The sequence below is a fragment of the Gossypium hirsutum genome, chromosome D02 (assembly GCF_007990345.1).
Source record: "Gossypium hirsutum isolate 1008001.06 chromosome D02, Gossypium_hirsutum_v2.1, whole genome shotgun sequence".
Taxonomy (NCBI): Eukaryota; Viridiplantae; Streptophyta; class Magnoliopsida; order Malvales; family Malvaceae; genus Gossypium; species Gossypium hirsutum.
This window is the reverse complement of record NC_053438.1, coordinates 43418321-43431287: the sequence shown is the minus strand read 5'-3', so window position 1 is coordinate 43431287 and position 12967 is coordinate 43418321. Positions and strand designations below refer to the sequence as shown.

The 12967-nt window shown below is 34.6% G+C and overlaps 2 protein-coding genes and 1 long non-coding RNA gene across 3 annotated transcripts; 1 reads left to right on the top strand and 2 right to left on the bottom strand.

Moving 5' to 3' along the window:
- Positions 1–521: 521 nt before the first annotated feature.
- LOC107908472 (60S ribosomal protein L13a-4) lies at positions 522–2450 on the bottom strand. Its single transcript, XM_016835650.2, has 4 exons — positions 2039–2450; positions 1165–1281; positions 968–1055; positions 522–852 (listed from the first exon to the last, which is right to left on the bottom strand). Exons 1-4 carry the CDS (start codon positions 2308–2310, stop codon positions 709–711), a joined length of 621 nt encoding a protein of 206 aa, XP_016691139.1. The 5' UTR covers positions 2311–2450; the 3' UTR covers positions 522–708.
- Positions 2451–3897: 1447 nt separating this feature from the next.
- LOC107908473 (uncharacterized) lies at positions 3898–5828 on the bottom strand. The gene is made up of 3 exons (XR_001687037.2): positions 5612–5828; positions 4936–5282; positions 3898–4134 (listed from the first exon to the last, which is right to left on the bottom strand). It is a non-coding gene; the product is annotated as an uncharacterized lncRNA (long non-coding RNA).
- Positions 5829–9036: 3208 nt separating this feature from the next.
- LOC107907646 (intermediate filament protein ifa-1-like) lies at positions 9037–9735 on the top strand. The gene has a single exon (XM_016834986.1). It carries the CDS (start codon positions 9037–9039, stop codon positions 9733–9735), a length of 699 nt encoding a protein of 232 aa, XP_016690475.1.
- The last annotated feature ends 3232 nt before the right edge of the window (positions 9736–12967 follow it).

Genomic DNA, 12967 nt, shown 5'->3' with positions numbered 1-12967 from the left:
AAAAAAAACTATATGGACTAGTTTTAACAAATAAAAAACATAAAAAAAACTATGTTAAGAGAAATGAAGAAGAGAGAATACCATATGCAGAAGAGAATGAAAAAAAAAGTTAAAAAAACATAAAAAAAATTAATTACTCAAAATGAAAAAATATAGATATCAATTGTATAATTTAACTTAAAATTTTCGCTTGAAATGATGATTTAACATGCCACATCATCTTACTGTTTCACCACTAATGACAATTAACAGCTCATCATAACATTTCAAACATGTTATTAAATGTAATCTAAGACTATTTTAATAGTTTACCCAATTAATTAAGGTTAGTAGTAGAAAAGAAAATGCTTTTCTATTTGATTAGCATTTGCAGGGAAGAAATAAACTGCAACTTATATCCGAAATCGAAAACGTACGTCGAATATATGTTTTCTAAACAGACTTAATTTTGAGTCATATATTTAGATAACCATATAATCCAGAACAAGTGTAACACTGACAACTCAAGCAACCAAAACTTATGTCTGAAAATACTGTTCTAATCAGATACCAAAATCTGAGTGGTGTTTTTGCAGTAAAAGGACATGTTTTTCAAAGGAAAAAAAAAAAGGTCTCCTCCAAACGCATGTAAGCATTAACATCTACTTCAAAAGAACAATAAAATTATGAGCTACTCAGAAAGATGCATTAAACTTAAACCCAGATGAATCAATACTCGATTGGAGAAATAACTTCCAACTGCGTGCCAAGCTTCTCCTCGGCCACCTTCTCGGCTTTAACCCTGAGCTTAGTGAGTTGCTTCCTTCTCTCGTATGCCACTTGAGCTCTTTCCTTCCTCTTCCTTTCAAGCTCCTGGAGGGAACAAGAATAAAAGCATAAAGTTCAATAATGTTATAAACTATAAATATTGGATATGTAACAAACAATTCCATATATAAAATATCCGAGTAGGATAATCGGTTTTCACCTTGATAGTGTCATAGTGGTTCCATCCGACCTCTGACGAGAGCTTGCCTAACAAACAATACTTGTGTCCTTTCTGAAGCCTCAAAACCCTAATTTGAAACCCAATGAAACAATTAAAAACATCCAATGTAACTAATCATTGAAGCAAGGGAATCGAATTCTACATTCCGGGAAAGAAAACAGCCCTGTAAAACTCACTTGAGAGCATCGGGAATAACCATCCTCTTTATCTTATCATACGGAGCTGGAATCCCTTCATAAGCCTTCAAACGAGCAAGTGCTGCTGCTCCGCGCTTAGTCTTATGAGGAATCATTCTGCAACACAAAGCATAATTCAGCAATAAACAATCATAACAAATTTGATCCATTGCAGTTCAGTTGATTCAGTTTTGAAATTAATCAATTATGAAAATCGATTTATTCTATTAATTCAGTTACATATTGGTATAATTTAATAAACCAAACTAATTGAAATTTGAAATAAAATTTATACAACTTAAAATAAACAAACTAAAACTCCACTACAAACTATTTCCCAATAAAAACGCCTCAAAAGAGGCTAAAATCATCCGAATTAGACCAAAAAAATTGGATAATACACGATTACATAATTATTACACAAATACAAAACGAATAAAATAACAAACACATAATTGCAAGAATAGATATATCAAAATTTATATAAAACATTTTAATCGATCCAATTACTTACAATAAAACTTCCCCAATTACATTACACAAATAATACAGACACAACAATAATCAAGTCAAAATCTTCTATATATTTTGATTTTTTTTTCTTTTTATAAGAAGAGGGGTAAGCTTGTTAAACTACAGGCTTAGTTGACATATAATTAATATTATCAATATAAAATAATTTAAACACGGCCAAAATGCAGTAAAATACACAAATTGTGAGGTATAAACTAAATATTCATAATAAAACTTTCCCCTAATTACAATGCATCAAAACCCCCCCAAATTTGACTTCCTTTCCTTTCACAACAAAAGAAAACTTTTAAAATCCCATAAAAAAAGCTTTTATAAAAAAAAAGAGAAAAAAAAAACATACCCACGAATGGTACGCCATAGGATCTTAGCAGGAGCACGAAAATGGATAGGACCATGAGAAGGTTTAGTGTTCATACGCTTCCTCAAGAACCTCATGTACTTCATTTTCTGCCTCACCAATCCACCCGACATGCAAATTTCTTCGCATCTTACAACCACAACTTTTTGCCCATTCAACAATTCCTTAGCCAATATCGACGCTAACCTTCCCAACATGTGATGCCTTGCATCTACCACCACCCTTTTGGCGCAGATCCCTGACCCCGAAACCATCTTTTTCCGCAGCTGCTGTTGCTGTGTTTTTTTTCTTTTTAGGGAAATGAAGGGGAGAATTAGGGTTTTGTCAGTTACATTTATAATTGGGTTTTTTGTTCTCGTTGTTGTTGATTTTGGGCTTTTTGGGTCAATATTGATTTCTGGTTTTAGACTTTTAGTCGTAGGCTTTTTATTTTGGAAAATTAAAAGGTTAACTACACCAATAGTCCCTGAATTTTATTTAAAATTACGTTTCACTTGTTTGATAACTTCTATTAAGAAGATGATGTGGCACATTAATTCGAATGGTTAATAATTAATTTGATCCTGAACTATAGTTAAAATGTTATTTTGATACTTTTATCATTTTTCTTAACAATAATTTTAAAAAATTTTAAAAATATAAAAATTGTTATAAATATTTTCAAAATAATAAAATTTATTAAAGATTTATAAAGATTTTATTTCAGTTAATTGTTAAAGTAACTCCTCTATATAAAGAGGCGTAAATATACTATTTCCTCCCTGGGGTTGCAAACATTAATTTTTTTTTTAAAGAAAAATGTTAAAAGTATAAAAAAATATAGTTTAGATATAGTTTAGGCCAAATTAGTTATTAACCTTTTAAATTAATGTGTCACACTATCCCTTTATGCAGTTAACGGATGAGTGATCAAAATGTAATAACTCAATAATGTTGGTTGCTATTACGTAAATTTTGAAAATTGAGTGATTGAAACGTAATTTTAAACAAAATTTAGGGATTGTTGGTATTATCTTCTTTTTTTTTCTTTTAGAAACTTTACCTATTTTCAAAAGGCTTAGTATGTAGATTGGTCTCAGCTTGGCAACTTTTCTGAAGTTGGCCCTTAGACTATTGTTTTATCACATTGATCTCTATAATTGGCATATGTTATATAAATTGGTCTCCATGGTTAGCACAGTTAAATTTTGAATAATTGAACGGCATTGCCAAATTAGGATGACACGAGGCCAATGAAACAACACATGCTTTCCTCTTTAATTATTCTAAAATTTGTAAAAATAAAAAATATAAAAATTAAAAAACAATTTTTAGAAAAAAAAATATAAGAAATATATAAAACTTATAAAAAATAAAAATTAATATATATAATTCAAAAAATGAAAATAAAAATGATTAAATTTTCAAAAAATTACAAAAATGACAAAATTTTAGAAAATTACAAAAAATTAAAAATATAAAAGATCAAAAAATATTTTAAAGATTAAAGAAAAACAAAAATTGACCGGTCAACACTGATCAAAGTCCGTGCAACACCTCATCTCACAACAACAAGCTGAGGCGTTGCACAGAAAGAAGACGACTTGTACTTAGTTGAACTCTTATTTTTCTTTTGACGTATTTTAACCAAGCTGGGGCGTTAACCCAAAATTTTCAAATATTAAAACAACCAAAACAGGTATAAAATATATAATATAAACATTTTTAATAATGAACTTTCGGCGGAAGCCTTAAATTAAAACTAACAGACTTTCATAAATACCAGGTGAGTTAGTTTCTTTCACAAAATCCCAAAGGCAACACTAGCGATAGGCCTCATTTAAATCAGTTTGGCACAAACATTTAGAAAATACCTCATATACGAACTTCATCAAAGCTTAGCCAATCCCTCAAGGGTAACATACTTTTAAAACAAAGGCTTATAAAGAAGTGTTTTATTACAGATCTTGCTTACAAAACAGCAATACACGCCACCCCTAAAATATATGCAAGTTACAAAACAAACATCGGCGAAGCTCACAGTAGAGGTCGCTCCTTCTGACTGAGTCCCTTCTACAAGCTTTACGACGAAGTACCACCTAGAAAAAGGGAAAGAAATGGAGTAAGTTCGAAAGAACTTAGTGAGCTCCAGAATTAAAAGAGTTCAACCCCTTCCAGACAAATTACAGGAGTAGGGATAATACAACATAAATATAAACACACACAATTTACTAAGTTGACACTCTATACGTAGGTACATATGGGTGTACTTTTCAACATAGATTTGTGGCGGATACCTATCCTTGAAGGATAGTATCCCCAGACGAACTCTAATATTGGGCAAATACATTTTTTCTCTACTTTCACAAAGAACTCTTGACTTAACAGACCATATACTTTCTTATGGGCGTCGAAACCACCAAATATAAATTCCTACGATAAAAATATAGTAAATTGAATATAGAGCAATAAGGTCGAATCTACAGGGACTAGTTATCTAATTTTGCCTTTCTCGTGACCAGAATTCATGTCGTGGTAACACTCGTGCCCATGACCTATACATGTTGCAATGTTGGAAAATAAAAAGGGGGTTTAGTTAATAGAGATAATAATATTAAAAGAAGATAAAAATATATGTATATAAAATAAAGCAAAAATGTGATTGCAAAATAAATTAAGAGAAATAAAATAAATTGGTAAATAAAATATTTTTAAAGCTTAGTCTTAGCCTCGGTGTACTCCAATTTTCAATCGATCATTGAAACAGATTTTCCCTTCCAAGCGATAAGCTAGTTATAGTAATCGAGGATCCCCTAAATCGCTAACTCTACCTTTCGTAGCTGATTCCAATATCACCTATAAATCGACCCTTGTAGAATTTCCAACCACGTGGCACGTACCTATAATTTAATACTTCGACAGCCTTGCGATCTGAAAAGCCTAACTCAAATTAACAGCCTAAGTCGTGTGGGTCATTTAAATCCGATCACTATCTCCTTTAATGGAATCCAACTAGCTTTTTCCAATTGAACACGCCTGTAATACCCAATTGTTGCCCGAACCCAAATTATATATAACCAAACCCAATAAACTTGGGTCAATTCTAACCCAATTACAAGGCCCAATTGGCCAAAGGTAACAGAAACCATAGCAGCAGTTTTTTTTTCCTTTCCTCAGTGCCGCAGCAATTGCCCCCACGTTCATCAGCTTTCGCACACGTCGCACGCCTCTTCCACGACCTCGACACCTGCAAAAAACGGATTGAAACAGCAAACAAATAGTGTATGGCAACGATAGTAATGGAGGGAGACAAAAAAGTTGTAAAGTTTTGGGGGATAAGAAATCCAATTGATTTTTGGTAAGGGGTTACAAATATTTGTATCAGAAAAGATTATTAAAAAATACAAAAAAATCAGAGATCCAAACACTATTGAAAGAAAGAATTAAGAGAACATTGTTTTTTTTTAAGGTGATCTTCTTCTCTTTTTATTATTTTCTTTGTTACTTCTTTGTTTTTTTTTTTCGTTTTTCTGGGTATGCGAAACAGAGGCAAAGAGGAAGGGAAGAGGCACTTACCCGATGGCGGCATGTCGTTGATGCTCTCGTTGAGCTTGGTTTGAATCGGAGTTGGAAAAAGGAGGGGAGAATGCCAATGTGAGGAGCAAAGGGGGAAAATGGAGCAGCTTTTCTTTCCTTCTTCTTACAGCCCGCATGTTTTATCCCAATGAGATATTTGTGCTTTTGACCCTCTTGATTTGTTGTATTGCTTTAATTTGTTTCTAAAGTTTTTTGAATTTGCCCCATTGGTTTCCAATTTTATTATTTTAACCCCTTTCAAAGGCGGCGTTTTAGGAGGTTTGGGTAAATTTCTTTTTCGGTCTTCCTCCTGTTGCGCGTGTTTTAATTTAATCCTTTTCTCGTTTTCTATTTTTGAATTCAACCTTTAAATTCTGTTTATTTCCAAATTAATCCTTCATTTGTCATTTAAAGTTTTTTTTATTAATACTGTTAGATTGTTATTATTACTGTCTTATTGTTTGTTATTATTATTATTATTATTATTAAGTATTAATATTATTATACCTATATATATACGCATATGTATGTTAATATATATGTACATATTTTAAATGGTTTTAAAATATATATACATATCTTATATATCTTATTATTACTTTATTTTTCTTAGTTTTATATGCATACGCACATATACTTATATTTTATGATTTTCATATCACTTTTCATATTTTTTAATTAAAATATATATTTTTTAATATATGTATATGCATACACTATTCAAAATTACTAAATATATTTTCCGCCTTTTTCTTGCATATATATATACGCATTTTTCATAATTTATTAATATATTTTACTTATTTTTTTATACCTATACATATTTTACACTTTATTTTCATAACCTTCATATACATGTATAATTTAAATTAAAGTAATGATTTCATGTTATGCATTAACATTTTATCATACTTTTAAAGAAAAATATATTTTGGCTTTGTCAAAGCATTAAAAGTCATCATTTTTATAAATTGTCAAAATATTTGGCATTCATGATTCTCGAGAAAGATCGTGTTCTAACTTACTGGATCGCGATTATTTTTCGACGAATTTAGAAAGCCGGTTATTTATTTTGCGATAAGTTCACACAAATTTCAAATAAAAGCTTGTTCTCAGGAATCTAAAAATGTCGGGTCCTAACTTATTGGTTCTGATATTTTGACTTCTCGAAATAAGATTTTTTAAAACAAAAGGCACTATTCGGTATTTAGAATTTTGAGAAATTGTGCCCTAACTTACTGGGTTTCGATTTTCTTCATTTGATCTAAATAACCGAATCTCCTTCTTAGATTTAACCATGTGAGTTTTAAAATCAAAAGACAAACTTAATTTTGAAGATCTAAAAATATTGTGCCCTAACTCACTGGGTGTGATATTTTATTTCTCTGAAATAAGAATGCTTGTATTATTTTAATTCATTCACATGTTAAAATGTTTTCTCTTAAAATCTTTCCAAATTTTCGACACCAAGACATAAAACAATCAATTTGGTACCGATTTTGGGCGTTACGAGGGTGCTAACCCTTCCTCGTGCGTAACTGACTCCCGAACCTGTTTTCTCAAATTTCGCAGACCAAAATCGTTTTTATGGTGAGCTGATCACACCTTAATAAAGGATCGGTGGCGACTCCAATTTTTGTTTTTAAAATCTATAACTTATTTTTGTTTTCAAAAAAATGGTTTCGACAGCTTGGTGACTCCGCTGGGGACTATTAGAGAGTCGAGCTATGAATTGATTATCTTTTGTCTTTTTTGTCGAAAATTAAAGTTGTTTTAAAACCTGATTTTCTCTTTGCATTCATTAGTTTTAATTGTCAGATTCTTGTTTGGTTGGTTTAAGTCCATTGGTTTATTTGCATTTTTTCATTTCATGGTCAATTTTACCCCTCTAAGTGGGAGTAAGAAGCTAGTCCTTCGTGAGGTTTTCACCTCCGTGCAGGGTAGTGGATAGCTTTCGGGATACATCCGTACCTATATCTTCGTGAGATTTTCATCTCCGTGTAGCCATAGGGAAATGTATTCCCCTGAACCGAACTCGGTCCATATGAGCCTATAATAGGTGAGGATCGTGGAATCTGCTGGTTCGGGTACCTTTGTCTTAGAAGCCAAAACCTCATATAGTGAACTTTAAGATCTTACCCTAGGTAGAACTATACCAAACTCTAGTAGTCACCTGAATAGGTATTTTATTGCTTTTGATTTGTTTTTATATCTGATACTGACTTTTTATGTTTTATTCTGATTGCATGGCATTACAATTACATGGCATTTCATTATAAAAGGCGTTGGTTCATTTTCGGTTGCTAGATAGAAAGTTTTATCATGGGAGATGGGTTTCTTGATAGAGTGGAGGATAATCCGGCTGTCCGAACTTGGGCTGAGATGACACAGCGCGAAAAAGGTAATAGTTTGGCCGAGGGATATGTATCAGAATTATGGGACTTCACCCATGTTAGCGTAGCCCAGAACAACTTGCAGGAATTGAAAGAGATTTGGGATTAGTGGAATAATGAGGTTAGACAGTTATTCTACACAAATTATGGGGATTTGCCTTATTTACTTGATGTGAAGGTAGACAAGCGTCTGTTTCGAGCTCTTGCCCAGTTTTGGAATCTGGCCTATAGTTGCTTCACGTTTGGGAAGGTTCGAAATCAGTAAATGTACCAACCTTCTTGAGGAAGCTGATGGATATAACGGGGATGAATGAGCAGTGGGTTACAGCTTGGATCAAGCAAAAGGGGGATAGCAGGTGCATTCCTTGGAAAACTTTGAAGGACCTCATTTTAGCGTACCCAGATGTGAGGAAGAGGGTAGATGTCCTTGCTTTAAGTATATATAGTTTGGTTGTGTTCCCTAAGACTTTGGGACATGTGGACGAGGCAGTTACTGACTTATTTGATCGACTTGATAAGAGAGTTTCACCAGTCTCGGTAATTTTGGCAGAAACTTTCAGGTCGCTGAATGCATGCCGGAGAGCAAGAGAGGGTAGATTTATTAGATGCGCACAGCTTCTACTTGCGTGGTTCCACAGTCACTTTTAGAAGGTTGATAAAATTTCGTATCGGGTCTTCACGGATAATTATTCACCATTAAAGGAGATAGTGGCTACACCAAGGAGGGATGATATCTTCGAAGAGAAATGGATGGCAATTTTTTCAAAATTTGCAAGAGGAGGATATCGAGTGGAGAGCTCTGTGGTTACTTCCAGATGAGATCCTATATCGATGTGGGGATTTTGATTGAGTTCCTTTGATTAGAATTTGGGGAGCTGTTGGTTATGCCCCATGCTAGTGCTAAGGCAATACAGGTCAAGGCAGTTTGTGCCTGCAACTCAGGGGTTGGCCGAGTGGAAATTCTCGTATAAAGAGGATGGTTACAAAAAAAGGGCTCGTGAGATGGCCAATGCATGGAATTAGACTCGCTGAATGAAGAGATTGGCAGTGGGTCCGATGACAACTCCCGAGTATAGTGAATGGTGGGTTAGGAGGATTAATGACAACATTTCTGGGTCGAGTTTAGAAAATAGTCAGTCAATAGAGGAGCATTTGCGTGTTGTCCCTTCTGAGCTGGAAATCATAAACCAGGACTTTGAAAGAAGAAATGCAGAATTAGAGAAGAAAATAGAGCAAATGGAGGAAGAAAAGATGAATTTGAGACTGGATGTGGATGTTCAGAAGTTCGAGGCTGATAAACTAAGGAAGGGAAAGAAGAAGGCTGAAGAAGAATTAGATAGCTTGAAAATGGATTATAAGAAGCTACGTTTGTCCATGAGAACTGCCGGGCTTAGAAAAACTTCAGAGCAGTGGCGTGAAGAAATTCGAGAAGAAAAGAACAGGTCAGACTGGTGGGAAAGAAAATTTCAAGAGGTACAAACACAAAATGAAACCTTAGAGAAGAGCTTTTCAGAGAGCCAAAAGGAAAAAAGTGAATTAAGGGACAGATTGGTTGAGTTAGAAGGGTCTCTTCGTCAACTTAGAAGTCGAAACTCTGTAATAGAGCTGAAGGCAAGTCTGAGCAAGATCGAGGAGATGAAAGGAAAGATAGAAGAGTTAGAAGCAGCATTACGAAGTTGTGAGGTTCGGATTGAGCATCTAGAGGCAAAGGAAGGTGGTCAAATTGAGTAACTTCATTATTTCCAGAATCAAGTTAGAAACAGGGATCGCATTATGGGAGAAGCTGTGGTGCAGATTCGAGAAGTGGCAGATCACTTGCAAACTTTGGCAGTACAAGCCGACACGTTGAGCGTGAAGTATGAGCTGGAGTCAGATCGAGGACAAGAGTTAGCATCGTTGCTCAAAAAGATTAAGGTCTTGAGTCTTAGGGCAAAGCCTTATTTGTAACTCATTCTATGTAAAGAGATTTATTTTCTAATAAAGTTTTCTAAAAGTAATTGAAATTAGAATTAACGTCTTTTTGCATTCATTCTCATACATCGCATCATATGCATTAAAAACTATTAAAGGGTTCTGATTAATTAAAATCATGCTTCAGTTTATCTGGGAACCAACTAGCCAAACACCATTACGGCACTCGAGCAAAGACTAGAGAAATGAACCAAAGGTTGGAGAAATTAGAGCGAATGCAAATACAGATGCAGGAGCAATTGACCAAATTTCAGCAAGATATGAGGGACCAGTTGTTAGAATTCCAAAGAAATATGATGTGCCAGTTAACTCAGTTATTGGCTAGAGGGTTAGAAAGAGGAAAGAGCCTAGTGGTCCACTTTGGGGTTAATAATGAGAATCTTGCCTATTCCCCAGGTTGTACTCCGATAAATGTCCAGGTCCAGCCAGATGGGTGTCCACAAGGGGCACACCTTACTATCAGATACCAACAATATCAGACAGGTACATCGATACCAGTGAGTTGTTCTGCAGGTCCAGGATCCAATCTGAGGAACAATTTAGCTAATCCTGTTGTTATTGATATCCCAGCAGAAGTAAAACAGGTGAGGGAAGAGCACCCATATACTACAAGGGCCCCAAGGAAGAAAGGGAATAAGGGGGATAATGCAGGTAGATATAATAAGGGTCACTCAAAACTAATCACTGTGGGCCGGCCAAAGATAGAAACTACCAGCCATCCGAGCCCTTTAAAGCGTGAATCTTGCACGAAGACAGATACAGAAAGGCCTTAGTTCACGCCTATACCGATGTCATATAGCGAGCTATATCAGAACCTATTTAATGCACATGTTTTTGCCCCTTTCTACTCAAAGCCTTTGCAGCCTCCGTATCCTAAATGGTATGATGCAAATGCTCAGTGTGAATATCATGCAGGAATTGCGGGGCATTCGATAGAAAATTACACTGAATTTAAAAAGATAGTAGAAAGACTCATTAATATAGACGTTGTCAAATTTGATGTGGCCTCCAGTGTAGAAAGTCCGCTACCCAATCATGATTGATAATGGAGCGAAAAAGTGTTGGGAAATGTTCACATCAATGCCATACCTGAAGACAATTTAAAAGGGGTCATTGTAGATATTCGCCCTTATCAACTTGGAGATATTCTAAATAATTGTACTACGGAGGAAATTCCTGTAGTTTTTAGGGCTTACTCAGAGTAATGTTCAGAACACTCTTATTGCTTTTGGCCTAGAAGTGATAAGAATATCTTTGTGAAATAGGCTCATGTCTGAATGTCATTATTTTAATGAAATATATCCTTGCGATCATTTTTTGCCAATATTTTTCATTCTTTTTTTGAATAATTCTTTTTTGATTATTTCATTCTTTTGGATTTTCTTCCAAATCATTCATTCATTTCATTCATAATCATACTGTACAAATAAATATTCATAAATTCATACATTCTTTGTATATTATTTTGTACCTATAATAGGGCCTTAGCTATCAATGTCATGAGTGACACTGTTATGGACTCTGAATCTCCTTTTAAGCGAGACATGTGTTAGAGGGATCTCGTGACTTTAAAGAAGATGACATAGATCGTGACCTATCTCTGGACTTGCTGAGGATGGTAGAACAGAAAAAGAAACAAATTTTACCTCCTGAAGAGACAATGGAGATTGTGACATTAAGGGAACGTGCATAATTGGAAAAGCAAAGCAAGACATTGTTGAGTTGCTTCAAGAATTCAAAGACGTCTTTGCATGGTTATACCAAGACATGCCCGGGTTAAGCACTGATATTGTAATTTGAGCAACAGCACGACGTCAACAATTTACAGTATGTTCAAGATTAACATCATGAACGATGCAGTTAGAATTCTTTGCCGGGGCAATGCCTTCTTCTTTGGCTCATCATAGTTTTGCCCGTTGAAGTCAAGTTGCCATTTCTCCATATTTTGTTGGATTTCATCCTAATTAAAGAGGAGGATCCAAAGTTTTTTCTTCATAGTTAAAATTTGCCCCAAAAGGCTCTATGAGAGAAACCTGATACCAAAGAAGATCTTTCGCATACAAAATGAAAGTGGAAGATCTTATATGGAATACTTTATCTAGAATAACATTGTGATGTGATCCGGCTCGGTTGATGGAGTCGAGTTCACTTAAGTTGCCTGATCGTCGACGAGAAGTATTGGTTGATGTTGAATGGAGATAACTTTATGAAGTTGTTTTAAGCGGAAGTAATTAAAAGGGTTCAAAAATGGCTTGGTTTGGAGAATGGATAGGTTCGGTTTAACAAAGAAAATAAAGTTTAAGTAGATAGATAAAATGGAATGGAAATTGAACTCAAGCGAAGAACGATTTAATACCATGTAAAGTATTGCCCCGGGACTTATATTGCTTAAGGTGGGTTTAATGGAAGTCGAAGATGGACCTTGACCCGTTACCTATAGAGAGGTAGGAACCAAAGGTATAAAAAGGTGGATGAACGCCACACCAAGATGGTGATAAGTTCAAGGAGTCGGGTTGACGCCACTAGCGAGCTAGATAAGTCAGAACGAGACTCGTACGAAATAGGATAGGAGGAAACCTCACAATCAAGTTTAATAATCAGAATTGTCTAACCTTTTTACAAAGAGAAATGAACTATTTATAGAGTTCAGATGATAGCTGAATAGTCATACTAAACAAGCTTAAAGACTAAGTAATTTGGCTTTAAATGTGTAAAACTAAACTAAAAATGTATCCATTAAAAGTGATGTCCAAATTCGGCTGTATGGATGTTCAATGGCCAACTTCATGAGTAAGGAAATGTACTTGAGGGCTGATGAATGCATGGGATGCCAATAGCTTTGTCTAGATTCGGCCAAGGTGTGAATGGACACTTCAAAAGATGTCTTTTGGCCGAATAGGTGCATAGGAAATTCAATGGTCAGCAACCGATGCATGTAGGTGGATATTCATGCACTCTTCCATTCATTGTATTGAATCATTCATGCATCATC